Genomic DNA, 15,535 nt, shown 5'->3' with positions numbered 1-15,535 from the left:
GCCCTGTGTTTGTCATCTTCCTTTGTCTTGAGTTGAAACAGAGGCAACATTCTCTGGAAATGTGAAGGGTGTGTGCACATCTTCTGCTAAATCACTTCCTAATCTGGGAGCTTCACCGGCTCAAGGGCGTTGCATCTGAACTGAGATTACTATGGAGCAAAATTGCCCTTAATTCACAATGATGCTGGTTTAGCATACATGATATGAGGTGGTATCACTTTTCAATGTACTAAATCCTCATAATCATGCTTATAACACATGTTATTTAGCACCCCACCCTGAAGACAAAATGAAGTTTAAAGTCTGTCTTTTACACAGTGTCAGTCCAAGAAAAATGTTGGCCTGTATCTTAAAAGCAAATAACCAAGAGTAACCGGTTTTCACCAGAGATTAGTTTCTCAGGAAAGCTCCTGACAAAGTATTTCTTCCTCAAAATTCAACTTATTGAACACATTTACCGCAGATGGTATTAATATAATGCACTAAGTTTATTTTCCAAGATGTCAGATGTTGTAATTACACCAAGACTACAACTCCTCAACTGATGAATTTTAGCTACAGGAAAATAAGGAATCAATTAACTTTGAATTTCAACACTGCAGGAGTTAGTAAATTGCCCATGACTCCACTTCTCATTTATTACACAGTGATGAGGGTTTAATCAGCTTTTTCAGCTTTTAGCAAACACTCACAGAACCATTACTCCTCAAGGAAGAGTAGAGAGGGACATACAGTACAATATATGGCCAAAAGTATGCAGACACTTGAATATTACGCCTATATGTGATTGATTGAATAACGGTAACAATAGAATATGCAGCCTCCACTCATCTGGGAAAGCTTTCCTCAACATTTTGTAATCTAGCTGCAGAGATTTGACCCCATTCAGTCACAACACTCTAATGGTGGGTGATAAGGTCTGGCTCATGGTCTGTGTTCCACTTCATCCCAAAGGTGTTGGATTGGGTTGAAATCATGGATCCTCCACACCAAACTGGGAAAAAAAATTTTTTATGAACCTCAGGGGCCTTCAGCAAATGTCATCACACTATCACATCAAGATCTCCATAACTGACGTCTACTCTGTATGGTCATACAGGTCAAAGTGCAGGATCAGCTTCACTGTGAAGCTGTGAGAATGCACATTCTTGTTTACTGATGCTGCAGTACCATGGAGTCTGTTTCTATTGGAGTCAGTATTCTGCATTATTTACTGCACAGAGAATAGTGTAGCGCTAATGACGAGAACCATATCACAGTCTGATTATATTGTTAAATACTCACTGTGTAAAATCATTTAGAATGTATGTATAGTCTGTTGTCGACTGAGAAGCTACCTACCTTAACTGGATGGTCAATAGAGTCTTTACATTTCTTTCTCTGAGAGTCACATAAGCTTAATTGCTAAAAAAACTACAGCAGTAATTAATTTGATGACTTTGGGGCAGTGGGAACTCTGGGGAAGTCACAGTGAAGTTTTAAATATATACACGTGATATGCCCCTGGAATTGTATACCAGCTTTAAACCTGGTCATGCCACGCATCACTGTGCAGGCTCATCTAAGGATTACAGGTCTTCAACTGGTAAACACATGGTGGTCCAAGTTGGACTCATGGTGCGTAACGCTGAGTGACAGAAGAGTAAATATAACAACAGCGCAAGCAAGTGACCCTTAATATAGCAGGAAGTCTGTAAACAGAGAGTATGGACCACACACGCACACACATGCACTGGGGCAGGGGACAGAAACGTGTACACACCAACAAACATACCATTAGCAGGACAGATAACCAAGTCGCACAAACACACACCTCCACAGACTCACACGTCTGTTTTGATTTGGATTCACAGATCAACAAAGCCTACTTCCTGCTGGAGTGATATGATGATGACAGTCAGCGCAAACATCAGCGTGTTTATCGCATATTTTAGAGCGTTGCTTATTATGGCAGAAAGACACTGACATGAGGGCTGTGCAGAGGAAACGTCATCACATATTATCAGTTTGTATTTTGACTTTAAGGTTACCTTCGAGTGTGTGGCCACTGAAATAATTGAGTTTGGAGTTCTAGTGTTAAGTTACATTAATGATCAAAATTCAAGTGAACTAGTGTAAAGAAAGGCAGCTGCAATATGTGCAAAGTTTATGCAACTTTTATAAAGTTTAACAGAATTTAAGTCATTAAAGTGAGTCATTTGGACTTTTTTCATTTTGACTTGTTGTACCATGTTGCTATGTCTTTATGTGATAAAGTTAACAACATAATTTGATAAACATGTTCATCAGCTAATTTTTGTGTGTCCCAGCAGGGTGTCCATCTATTTTACATCCCTTTTGCATTAGCTCAAGTTGCCAGTAACTGCAGCCTCTGTGGCCTTTATACAAACTCACGTCCTCATGTAAATCAGCTTTCAGAGGTGCACTTTAGCAAAATGACTTCTTAAATTAACTGAACTCACAAAAAATAACTTGCATTTCAACACTGCACTTCAAGTACATTAAACCTAATATTGTTAAATACAACAAAATGCAAACAGCAAAAGCTGACACCTGATGTATCTATGTATGACAATAGTCCTTGTATTAAATTGCAGTGTTTGTCTATCTATTTATAGTCATTACACTGTGATTAGATTATATTGTTATTCATGCATGAGTTGTAACATCTTTGTCTCTTTGTTAAATAGAAGTAGTAAAGGATTTACATCAAAGAACTGCTTCCACTTTTATTCTGACAGTTAAGACCTATATTGGCCAAAAAATACACACCTACAGTATTTCTAGAGAACAGCCCTTCCCTTGGCTTGCGATGTAAATCCTCCAGTGAGACTGCAGAGAGCAGAAAAACACATTGAGCTCAAATTGTCCATAAAACCAATGTTCTTCATTTATTTCAGAGCCGTGGGTGATTTGTTTATCTCTCTCTGAAATGAAGAGGGAAATTCCCTGTTTTATATTACAGAGGAGCTAAAGCTAAATGTTGCTGAAGCTGAAATTTCAGCTCTCGGGCAGATGAAAACAAAAAGTTTTGGCAAGTTTCTGTTATCATCTGTATTTCAGTGTAGAAATTAAGGGGTCAGTCTGCTAATTTAGGCTTAGGCTTGCCACTTAAAAAGTCTTAAAGTCATTTAATGGCTGAATAACCAGTTTGATTGATCTCAACAAAAACTGTATTTGTTAGTGTCGGTCTCGGAGTCCAGTACTGGTTGATTTGGCGACACCTGCAGTTACTGATGATTACAGCAAACGTGGTTTGATACTACAGGATTCTGAGAGCGGGAAAATATTTTTTAAAGTAATCAATCATAAAGAAATCAGACAATAAGTGGCTCCTTTCCATCATTCTGTGATCAGCCATGATCTGATTTTATACTGCACACGCATGAGTCTACAAACAGCAGGGCACAGTGAAAGAAGCTGTTTACCTTGCTGAGAAGTTGGAGGTGTTAGAGGTACAGTCACATGTCTGTGCATGCGACTGTAAATGCCACATGCATGTGTACAAATGCATGCACATGTGCATTCTGTGCATTTTCTCAATTTAAGCACACATAGCTTTTAATCATATCTAAAGTTTATGTATCAAACTTGTGAGAAAAGTTTGATCTGCTTGCATGTGATGTGCATCATGCTGCATACTTCAGTCACTTGCATTAGCCACCACCTGCTGTACTGATGAGTGCTTTGTTTACCATGTCAGACATCTTAAATATTTAAGTATCAATACTTCACTGATCATGAGTTTGTATCCTGCAAAGAGGAAAGAGCCACCATCACTCCCCACAGGCTATTTTAGAAGCGATTTTATAAACATAGATATGCAAGCATGTTGTAATTGTATCTCAGCCAGTGTTATGGTGTATTCTGGTAGGGACTTAATATTATGGTGTAATTGTAGTTTTCACTGCATGCACTTTAATACCTGACAGTGACTCTTACACAGATCACTTGGAATGCTCTGTCTACATAAAACAACTCACCCAACAACATGTATGCACATGAAGAATTAACCAGACATGGATACACACCCACACAGACCTCTCAAGACTTTTTTCTGATTGTGTCATCTCACAAATATTCCTCTCCAAACAAACTTTTGAAATGAAAAGTTATTTCAATCATGATCTAAACACTGGTTATTTACAGCAAGTCACTATATTTACATGAGTTTGGTGATTCATACTTGCAGCTGGAGGTATCAGAGCATCAAGAGGCCATGTTATCAAAAATGTTATGACCCCAAGTCAGTGGGTCTGAATATTCTAATTAGTTTGGTGCTGAGGGGGGAAACTTTCCACTTAACTGCATATTTCAACTGAAACTTAGTGTTACGGTTGGACAGGAACCAGTGAAACTCTATTACAAGACACAGGGAGGTGTAGTGAGCCAAGATAAACCTATTCCTCTTTTACTCTCTCTTGTCTCCTCGCTCATGCCTCTGCACCTGGCTTCTCTGTGTACGCTGCCAGCTGGAGGAAAAGTGTGTAGAGTGGAGAAACAGAATTAAGAAAGAAAGAAAGAAAGAAAGAAGGAAGGAAAGAAGGAAAGAAAAAGAAATATATTTTTTGATATGCACTGAAATAGAAAGCAAGTATAGACAACATGGAGTGAAAGAAAGGGCAGGACGTGACAGGACAGATTAGTATTTGAAGGATGAGGAGAGGGGGGAAAGGACAGAAAATCCTAGATGCGTGAGAAGAGAAGAATGAGCAGGCAAAAGTGAGTCATCTACCATCCCTGGGTAATAACACTGTTGTTATCTTTAGTTCTCCATAGACTTGACCCAACTAATTGAAAAAATTCTCATCACGTCAAACTATTAGCTACTTTCCCATCGCTTGTTTACTGTATCTTCAGTTTTTGAATTAACAAGGATAAAAATAGCTCCTTTTTTATTTTAAGTTGACTGAATTATGGTTTAAAAGTTCAAAAGCTACATCTTTACTCAAAGAAATTGTTTGCCATATTGAGAAGTACCCACAATCATGCTACAGCTAGTGGCTAGTTAGCATAGTTAGCACTAAGACTGGAAGCACGGGGAAACACGTAAGCTAGCTGTGACCAAAAGTAACAAAAGCTACCTGCCAGCAACTATACTATTTAACACGTTCTTGTTTGTTTGTTTGATTCATTTTAAAAAATGTCACTTTGCTTGCCTATTTCTTGGCTGTAACCAGTAGCTTCCTGTAATCATGTCGTCACTGCTAGCTAACTGTTGTCCTCTTTTTCCAGTTTTTGTGCTTAGCTAAGCTGACTGGTGGCTCACAATAACTTGATATTTAGAAAAAATGAAATATGTGTTAAAAGGCAAGCTTTAGAGATAAAGAAAATGTTCAAACAGGGCTAGTTGTTTACCCTTGGTAGCAGTTTTTGTGGTTATGGTAGCTAAGCTAACCGTCTCCTGACTTTAGCTTAATGTTAATGTGAACAGGCATTAGAGTGGTATTAATCTATTCATCTAACTCTGGTCAAGAATGCCAATATGCTTGTTTCCCAAAATGTCAAATCATCAGACTGCTGAGGAAAAACATCAGCTTTATAGTAAATACCCCCTGATTACATCGATTTAGCAGCAAGCTGAAATTTATCATGGTGCAATCTGAGTGACTAAAATCTTATGATAATTTGCACAGAGCACTGGAAGTGATTTATAGACATCATAACTATAATTACACTTGAATTTACACTCTGTATGACTTAACACTGCATCTTTGCACCAAGCTCCATCTGGTGCATTGGCAGAGAAATGATGAAACAAAAAGAATTCACTTCAAGGTTGTTTTTATTTTGTTTTCATGCTCACAAACACACCAACACACAAGCCTTTTAACAGCTTAAAAGGGATTCAGCTTCAGATGGTTTCTTCCTTTGTCAGCAAATGGTCAAGATAACCCCCCTCTGATGACCAAAAGTGTGTGTTACAAACCATAAAAACTGTAAGCGAGCATCTTGGCAGGAGTACATACACTGAATTTAGAGGAGAAGTCATCCTCGCATGAGAAAGGGATGCTTTCTTTGTTGAGAACTGGCCAGAGAAAACCCTGCCTGGGCCCAAAGGAGCAGCTGGGGGAAATACTGAGTCACAACAGCACACACACACAAAAGTACACACTCTGCAGCAGCAGTTCTGACCTTCTGGTTGGAATGCTTTTTTTTTTATTATTATAAATTATTATTAACAGTGGTGTCTAGACAGAGTTGAGCCCAGAAAGGGACATGAGTTGACCCAGACTCCTGTCCACACAGCCTGAAGGGAACATGAATGATGCCCTTTCCTCAATCTCTGAGGGCATGACCGGCAAAGTTACACCGGGAAAAAGCCCCCCACACAAAGAGGAAGACCCCCTGGATCTCCTAGTTCACCAAAACATATCGAGCTGGTGTCAGTTCCAGTCCTGCCGGATATTAATGAAAAGAAAGCTAAAGAGAGAGAGAGAGAGAGAGAGAGAAGGCTGGACAGAGCATCAAGAAAAATAAAATGGTACTCTGATGGATGAAACGACCATCAAGAGACACATCAGCAGAAGAACACCACAGAGCTTTATTGATAATTATTTATACAGTGACTAAATTTAGTCACAGAGGCTGTTAAGAAAATGAATTGAAACCTTAAATAATAACAGAGAAGTTCACTTGGAAGTTATCTTTGGAACAACGCAGCTACTGTGCTGGAACACTGTACATGCATCATTAGGAAAAGATTTACGCACAGCCAAAGAGAGAGATTACAAAAAAGATAAGTGGAGTACACTTACAAGTACAGTACTGAAATACAAACTTGAGTTGTTTACTTGGTGCTTGTTTACTTGAGTATTTCCATTTTATGTCACTTTATAACATAAATAGACTTTTTTTAATAATAGACTTTTTACTGCCTGCTCCTTTATGTATCCATAACAATATTTTTATTGTATCTATTTAAAGATACAATACACAATAGTGTAACCGTCGCAGTTTGATTTTTTCTGCATTGTCTTCTTCTTTTTTTCATACTTTAAATACATTTTGCTGATAATACTAATGTTAGTTTGACATTTTGGGTAATATGTTGATTCTCTAAATATGTAGCTGCCACCCGCAGCTCGTTGGCTTAGCTTAGCATAAAGACTGCAAAACAGGTGGCAACAGCTAACCTGCTTTTAAATTAACAAAATCTGCCTCCAAACAAAAGCACTTCAGTTTATTTCAGACAAATGAGAATATAACAGGAGAGTTTTAGAGGTGCAGGTAGGCACTGTTTCCTGTCTTTGTGCTAAGCTAAGCTAACCAGCTGCAGGCTATATTTACCATGAGAGTGGTATCAGTCTTCTCATCTAACTCTCACATATCTCCCAAAATGTTAAACTTTTGCTTTCAGAAATACTTTCAATGTGAGTTTTCTGCTGTAGTGGATCATTTTTACAATGTAGTATTGCTACCTTTACTTAGGTTAATGATCTGAATACTTCCTCTGCCACTGATAATAACAAAAAATGACACAATACAATGTGTTAAACAGTTTATTGTAGACAAAAATATGAACAATCTTCATCATACAGTGTAAGAGCTGGAATAGTCTGCCTGAAAATCTGTTTACATTCTACTGGTCCTTGACAAAAGAAAGAATGAATGGATGAATGAATGAGTTTACATGTCTGCTTGTGTATCAGCACAGGAATCCATCTCCCTTTATCCCTCTTCATCTGTCTGTTGCTAAACAATGGAGACAAATGATCATTCCTCTCATTGGATGAACTCCAACACAAACATTTATTCAGTCCTTTCATTAATTGTTGTTTCCTCTGACCAGATCTCTCCCATAAAACCTAAAATACTTAGATAGACAGTGTCAACAACTTTTATTTCACAGTGCTGGACAATCTAACCACACACATCCAGGCCAATACAGACAAATGACAGCTAATTTTATATACTGTCAAACTGCAATTCAAAATACACAAGAAATCAGTTTTGTGTTGTAAATTCAGTAGAATTAGTAATTTCCACATTGATCTTTTGACTCTGTTGGTTTCATTTATGAGAAACCTCTACTTCTACAGTTCTGGCTGAGGACCAGTTGTAATCAGTGCAGAGTTGATTTGAAGGGGGATGTTGCTTAACCTCAAAATTCTTCATTTAACCACAAATCATCTGCAGCTCTCTCTGACAAATAGGGAGTATCACACCCTGAAACTGTCTATCAGCAAGGGAGATGAGATCTTTTGGCTGAAAACATCTTTTTTTGGTTCCACAAGAGCAAAAATAACATCTTTCAATCGTTAACATTTGCATGGTTCTACATCTGTACTGATGTCTGTTGGCTTTCGATTATATTTGTCAAGAGATGAGACAGATTTCCTGAAACTGGTGAGCTTCTGTATTATAGTATTTATGTTCAATTTTTTTGGCACGCAGAGCACATGTTGCGAGAAGCAAATGCATACAGGAGTGGGTTCAGACAGCTATTCAGAAATGGCAGCGTCAAAACAATGTTCCAGCTTTCCAGACAAAAATTAAACAGGTCCTCGTTTTTGAGAGAAATAGCAGCAACGCACAGCAAATTTATGATAAAATTTGGCATCCATAAGACAAAAAAGGCCACTATGATACTGGTGAGCAGTCTGGTCGTCTGTGGGTTGTTGAAAAAAGCTGTCTGCTTCACATTTCTGTGGAGGCAAATGTATGAAAATGCCAGGATGCAACATGAAACACACCCCACCAGGGACTCAGACAGCAGCACGGCCATCTGCTGGGGCCGGGAAGAGTACTGAGATTGGCAGAGTGTCCGGTGTTGGTCTGTGGTTATCTGTCGAACTACTAACGCATGGGTTGACAGGGCCATTGCAACCAGCCAGAGCACAACCAGCAGCCACTTTCCTACCTGATGTAAGCACCTCTGCAGGGACACCACCTGCAGGTGCACCACCTGCAGGTAACGCTGGACGCTCAGCACCGTCACGGTCAGCAGGCTGCAGTAAAGGCTGCAGTACTCGAGATACGTCACAAGCTTACAGGCCACCAGACCGAAGATCCAGCTGTAGATGAAACTGTAAATCCACAGCGGCAGTGGCAGTAGGCTGAGTATGTCTGACATAGCCAGATTCAGCATCAAAATCTGGGTCAGTCTGGACAAGTGCTGCCAGTTCGGTCTGCGGATGATCACGGAAACATTTCCAGGGACTCCCAGCAGGAAGCAGAGGGAGAGCACCACCGCAGGAACCAGTTTGCTGGAGTCCCAGGAGACGGGAGGTGGAAGTCCGGGAGAGGAGGAGATGTTAGAAGTGACCACAGTGGAGTTGAGCTGTTCCATGCTGCTGGCAGAGGAGCTGAATGTTTTGTACTGAGCAGGTGATAATGATAAATGCTCAGTCAAAGAATATGATGTTCCACTTTGATGGTGTCAGAGCACTTGCAGTAACAAAATATAGCCTAATTCTGTAATGCAAATGAAGTGGCATGCAAAACGGCTGCTGCACAGTTACATTGTCTGATGTGCACAGGGAACATCAGGTTTTCCAAAATAAAAATTTGTATAGAGCTCGAGCACTAATTTTCATGACAGACCCCACATATTCAAATAGGATGCCGACAATTGTCAGAGTAAAAACATTGTTTTTCATTCTATTTTTCCAACATGACTCAGTCATGTTTGTTACTAATAATAGCAATAATAAAATATCAACACATATTTCCGCCTGAGTACAGTTGGAAATAATGTTCGATCTGATATTGATAATTGAAAATATTCTGGTCCATTCTAGTCCATTTAGTAGCTGTTTAGTAATTGTTCTAGAGCTTCATTGGCATGTTGCTTTAACTCTTGAGATTCATTCATTCTTGAGCTTGGAGTCAAAATTGAATTTTAAAATCTATAATCTGTAAGATAAAATGAGGATCATGAAATGAGACAGAAAGCTCCAGAAATCTCTCAAACTGCTGCTCTGAAGGCCAAGAGTGACTTTAAAATTTGAACTTGCATATTTTCTTTGCAATAGGAGCTTAAAGTTGATTTACTCAAACCATATCCTGCAGATCATGCATAAACATCACCTGTCAGTGTAACGGCAGTATTTGGGGACTTTGAGTGATGTATGTGTATGTGTGTGTGTGTGTGCGTGTGTGTGTGTGTGCGCGGTGTTAGAGCATCTAATTGAGGAGAAAGGAGGAGCTCCTGCACTGAATCAACTCTTGTTACTCCGAGCAGAGACACTTGTCAAAATAAACCATCATGGGTTAATATACAGGTTCCTCAGATCTAAGAGGTGTAGAACTGTGTGCATTTGCGTGTGTGTATGTGTGTGTGTTCCTGCGTGTCTGGACGCACTTCAAACGTCACCTGACATCAATCTAAATTTACGTTTTTAACCGCAAAAGCACCGGATAAACAGGCACTCAAAGGCAACGTTTTGTCGTCGGATCTTTCTGTAAATAACTTTACATCTAAATTAATTTCTCCTCACTTTAAGGCACCACTGTTCCCCACTTGCGCCCCCCCAATAAAAATATTTGTGGAATCCAGAGAAAAATACCCCCAGAATTCACATCCACATGGCTTCACTCTTGACCTTAAATGCGATGTCATATGATCAAAAACCTCATTCATGCTTAGTTGCGCCCTCCTGGCTGACTCCCCTACCCCCTCTCCCCTCACCCCCTCCTTTCTGCCTGTCTGGCCGTCATTTTTTCTGCATCAGAGTGGGATGTAGATTTCTATGAGGATCTTGCACGCAGCTTCGACTTGCGCACCATTTTTTTTTTCTCGAGCCCAGGAAATGATGGAACCCAGTCTGCTGGAAGCTGTATGGATAGAGAGCATTTTTTATTAATGAGAAGAAGAACACAACATTGACTGGAAGTTGCTGGGGTGTTTTTTTTTATGTTTGCAGGTAGGAAAGTTTTGGAATTTGCATTTCTTACGAGTCTTTTCCAAGTGACATTTTCGTTTAATTTACGCACGAAATGACAGTCTTTTCAAAATAGAATCTCACGTCACCAGCTCTCCTCTTCATATTAAAAGCTATGTTTTTTTCTGTATCTCCTTTTTACCCGTAGTGTATCTTAATTATCTTGTCTAAAATCTTTTGTATGATATATGTGTCTTTACATAGGCTGACTGATAATATCAGAGTTGTAGACTATATTAATATCAGAAGATAGTAATGTCAGCTGTTCTTTGTGCCACTAAATGACAGTTGAAGTAGGCTATTGCATGTAATAATGAATGCATTACCTGCATTTTGAGCCTATTCATTCAGCTGCAGACACCTAATGTCAATTTAAAATAAAACATCACAGACATCATTCACACTTTTCTGCCATGAAACTTATTGTTTAGAAGTAGAGCTTGTGCGCCCTCTGCTGGTTAAATGATCTGCAAACGCAGCATGGATGCTACATATAAGAGCCTAGAGAGCTCTGTGACATTGTGTAGAGTCTCTCAAGCCTGCCAGATTCATTGCAGTTTCATTTTTTCTTCATTATTTCAAGCTTTAAAAAATCCATAATATGCAGAGCAAGGTTACTTCTCTCTAATACCAAAGTGTGTCTCCCTCTTTTCAGTGGAATGGGGCTCAAACACCTCCTGTGTTTGCTGCTCAGTGCGGCCGCCCTGACAGTTTCTGGAGTTCTTGGTGAAGATGGGACAAACGAGGCGTATGGGTGGACCAGGGAAAGCCTCCCAGTGCTGCTGGAAACACACACACACCTTTTAAACATACCTTTATTCAGAGGGCAGGAGGAGGATGAGGAGAAAGGAAGGGCAAAGACATGTGGGATAGAGTGTCAAAGCAGCCTACCACCTATGGACCACGCTGAGCAAGAGAGGTTTCTGGGTTATGAGACGATGTATGAGAATGGCACTCGCACACACACAGATGTCAGTTTGCAAGGTTTTAATAAGACGTCCGCAAGAACACAAGCCCACTCACAAACCAGAAGGAAACGGCAAGTTTACGGAGCAGATGGACGCTTTGTGATCTCCGATTCACATTTCATCACCAACTACCCGTTCTCTACTGCAGTCCGCCTCTCCACAGGCTGCTCTGGAGTCCTGGTTTCCCCAAAACACGTCCTGACAGCGGCACACTGCATCCATGACGGGAATGACTACCTAAAGAGCGCCAGAAAGGTTAAAGTAGGAGTGCTGCAGCTCAAAAGCAAAAGAAGAAGAGGAGGAAGGAGAAGAGGAGGACGGCGGAGGGGTGGGAGGTTAGGAGAGGGGGAGGCAGGAGAGGAGCAGATGATGGAGGAAGGTAAGGAGCAGAATAGTATAGATGGAGATGTTGCAGGAGGCAGAAATGGAGGCAAAGGTAGGAGACGCAGCAGAATAAGGGAGAAAGGTCATGTTGCAGCTTCTAATGGAATTATAGGAGAAGGAGGGAAACGGAAAGGTTTCAACCGTGTTCGTCGCAGTGCTCAACCTGGAAGGCAGCCTGTCTTCCGCTGGACCCGAGTTAAACAAACCCGAATCCCTGAAGGATGGATCCACTCCAAGCGTTCCACCAACTCAGTTTCCTCTGACTATGATTACGCCCTTCTGGAGCTGAAACGACAAGTCAAACAAAAACCCATGAAGCTAGGGGTGGCTCCCTCCGCCATTCCCCTTGCACGGATCCACTTCTCAGGCTACGATGCCGACAAAAGCCTGCTGGACGGGCGTGGAGATGAGAAGGTGGTTTATCGCTTTTGCTCGGTGGAGAAGGAGTCTGACGATTTGATGTACCAGCACTGTGATGCGCAAGCTGGCGCGACAGGTGCTGGAGTTTACGTTCGTCTGAGACAGGAAGCAGGAAACGCAGGCAGGAAAGGGAAGTGGCAAAGAAGGGTGATTGGGGTGTTCTCGGGTCATCAGTGGGTAGAGGTGGAGGGCGGTGACCTGAGGGACTTTAATGTTGCTGTGAGGATCACTCCTCCCAAATATGCCCAAATCTGTCACTGGATCCATGGAGATCCAAGTCTCTGTAAAGAGGTCTGAACTTACAGAACAACAGATCTGCAAGAGAAAAAGATCTGTTGTCCCTTTCCAGTAGACTCAAAGATCAGAGCTGGCATTTATAAAACCTCAAAGAACTGCTTTTAAGAATGGTCTAAACTTTGGCTCATGAATCACAAAGGTCTTGGTAAATAGTAGGACTTAGATGCTTTGCTTAAGTGCTGACTGTGGTGATTCCTAATTGTTGTAAAGTAAGGACTACAGTCATGCCCAACACCCAACACTGAGGCCTCCGAACACTGTTTCATGGCTGCATCACAGCCTCATGCACACTTTGTCATGTTCAGGCCTACCCATCATTCACTGTAACCAACATTATCCTGTACATGCTTCAGTAAATTACAACATACAAGACAAAAACTTATAAAAGATGTTTCCTTAATAATAACAATTTTAATATGTGGTATTTGGGATATTATCCATAAAAACAAGTCCAAAACAGGCATAGAATATTTGTTAGTGATGACCTAAAAACAAAATATGTCCTTAGAAGAGAATTTCACTGATTTATCAGTGCACTAAAACTGTCAGGCTCTATGGACAGAATGATCAAAATCAATGCAGCAGAACCAGAGATATCGTCTTTTTGTATTCCACACATTCGTCAGCTTTGTTGAAACCTGGTGCCTACATTACCCACAATTCCACTCAACCACCAACAGTCCGGGACTAGGGTGTGTTATGCTAGTAACGGCTAGTGAAGTGGCCTTGATTCAAATCTCAAGCAGAGATGGGCAGTGGGCTATAGAGGTTCACTTCTTTGTAACTCCCACACCACATTTCAGATTTGAAGTCTTCAGCTGAAACTCACGTTGACTCAAGTGACATCACATGAGGCAGGTTTTCAGATTTCACTCTGCTCCCTCTGGAGCCACAAAAGGCTTCATACAACTTTTTTATTATGCTGTTGTACTCCCAACACCTGTAAACGTGTAAAATCAGTGGAGTTTACTGGCAAGTTTATATATTTAGAATAACTTTAATTTATAATTTCTATGTTATGTTACTCACCAGAATGCATGTATTTCACAGCTCAGCTAACATAATACACTTTTTAAAATAAGGGTAAAACAAACACATAGGATTATATAAATTACATTAGAAGTTCCTGATTTTGGATCTGCAACTTGTTCAGCCATTTATCAGTAAATTTAGAGCCTGTGGGGAATCGCATACATGCAGTTAATATTTGTGGATGATGCTCTAAAATTGCTAAATATATGACAAAATGTCTAAATTTGACATAGTTAAATACTTTTGTTGTCACCTTTTCTAAACACCACAGTTGTTTGTCTCTGAAACACCTAATTTATATGAATGTAATTAACTGAAACTGTAATTATATAAAAGGAAAGACAAAATCTTGGTATTTTCTCATGTTGCACATTGTGAACACCATGTTTTGTTTGCTTTTGCATAGGGGCATACAGTGCATAAGTTTAAGTGGTGATAGCCTGTTGGTCCTCTTTCACTTCATGTTAAAGGAAAACCTAGGTGCGTATATATATATATATATATATATATATATATATAGATAGATAGATAGATAGATAGATAGATAAATAGATAGATAGGTTTTTTCAGATGTTTAGAAGTGAGCAACAATGCTTTCTGTTGTCTTGCCTATTATTGACCTGGCCACAAACACATTTTCATTTTCTTGTAATAAAAGTAATTAATGTTGATAACAAAACAAAAAATTAAAATAATTTTTAAAAACAAGCTTACCAGAAGCAGACCCCAGATAAGTGATGAGCCATGAGGATTGTTTGGATCAGTGTATTTGTCTTTTATTGCATCTCATTTGGACTCACATGCAGGTGGGGGTGAGGGAGGGAGGGCAATGCCATCCATAATAACCCAAAAAAAGAAACAAAGAAAAAAAAAAAAGAACATCACAGCCTTCATATGAATACTTAGCAAACATTATTTATCCACATTCTTTTTGTTTTATGTGTCATAGTCATCTTTATTTTGCTTTCAACACTTTGTTAATGCCACAATGGATTAAGATACAGTCACTTTTGGAAATAAACAACACACAGAACATCCAGCGTATACTTGAGTACTTTACAGTGAGAGTCCCCAAGACTTCCAGTGACCGTACGTGAACAAATGTACCGACTGCTGCAGCGTCACAAATGACCCAAAGAGGACTGAGGCCACATTCCAATCACATACACAGATGCTTCCTTGTCTCTTTGATTTCCATACTTAACGTTAAGTCATTTTGTGTGGAGACTGAGACAAGAAGAGGAACTCTTAGAGAGTATTATGCAGAATGCATCCCAGATTGACCTGTCGCATGCTACAATGCAGTATCACTCCACACCAGCAGAGGGCAGAACAGTAAACACTCAGGGCAAAGTTTCCATTCAATACTGCCTCACAGATTGAGAGGTATGTACAAAGAAGGAGGGAAATTTTTTAGTCTACTTGCTTTTTTCAACCATATAATTTGACGTAACTAAAAATATATGATACATTTTCATTCTCTCAAAATAAAGGATAAAGAAAATATGTATAATCTATCATTTAAAATAGTCTAAAATGCATATGTCA

General features: G+C 39.8%; 2 protein-coding genes across 3 annotated transcripts in view; one reads left to right on the top strand and one right to left on the bottom strand.

The window, feature by feature from the left end:
• Positions 1–14,866, top strand: part of LOC108896787 (serine protease 23) — a 62,479-nt gene extending 47,613 nt beyond the window's left edge. Inside the window, exons 1-2 of one of the 2 annotated variants that reach the window (XM_018696028.2) lie at positions 10,660–10,868; positions 11,542–14,866. In XM_018696028.2, coding sequence (XP_018551544.1) covers positions 11,546–12,955 — 1,410 coding nt within the window. In that variant the 5' untranslated portion in view covers positions 10,660–10,868; positions 11,542–11,545 and the 3' untranslated portion in view covers positions 12,956–14,866. Of the gene's footprint in view, positions 1–10,659; positions 10,869–11,541 lie in introns of those variants that run through there. The other variant, XM_018696029.2, reaches the window with a different exon arrangement.
• LOC108896793 (C-C chemokine receptor type 4) lies at positions 7,490–9,512 on the bottom strand. Its single transcript, XM_018696034.2, has one exon. The coding sequence runs from the start codon at positions 9,290–9,292 to the stop codon at positions 8,378–8,380; it is 915 nt and encodes a 304-aa protein (XP_018551550.1). The 5' UTR covers positions 9,293–9,512; the 3' UTR covers positions 7,490–8,377.
• Positions 14,867–15,535: the final 669 nt, after the last annotated feature.

The sequence above is a fragment of the Lates calcarifer genome, linkage group LG7_1 (genome assembly GCF_001640805.2).
Source record: "Lates calcarifer isolate ASB-BC8 linkage group LG7_1, TLL_Latcal_v3, whole genome shotgun sequence".
In the NCBI taxonomy this organism is placed as follows: domain Eukaryota; kingdom Metazoa; phylum Chordata; class Actinopteri; family Centropomidae; genus Lates; species Lates calcarifer.
This window is presented reverse-complemented; position numbering and strand designations above follow the sequence as displayed.

What these genes read in the sequence shown, in the direction of transcription:
- LOC108896793 (XM_018696034.2), bottom strand. Translation starts at nt 9,292, where the DNA reads ATGGAACAGCTCAACTCCACTGTGGTCACTTCTAACATCTCCTCCTCT.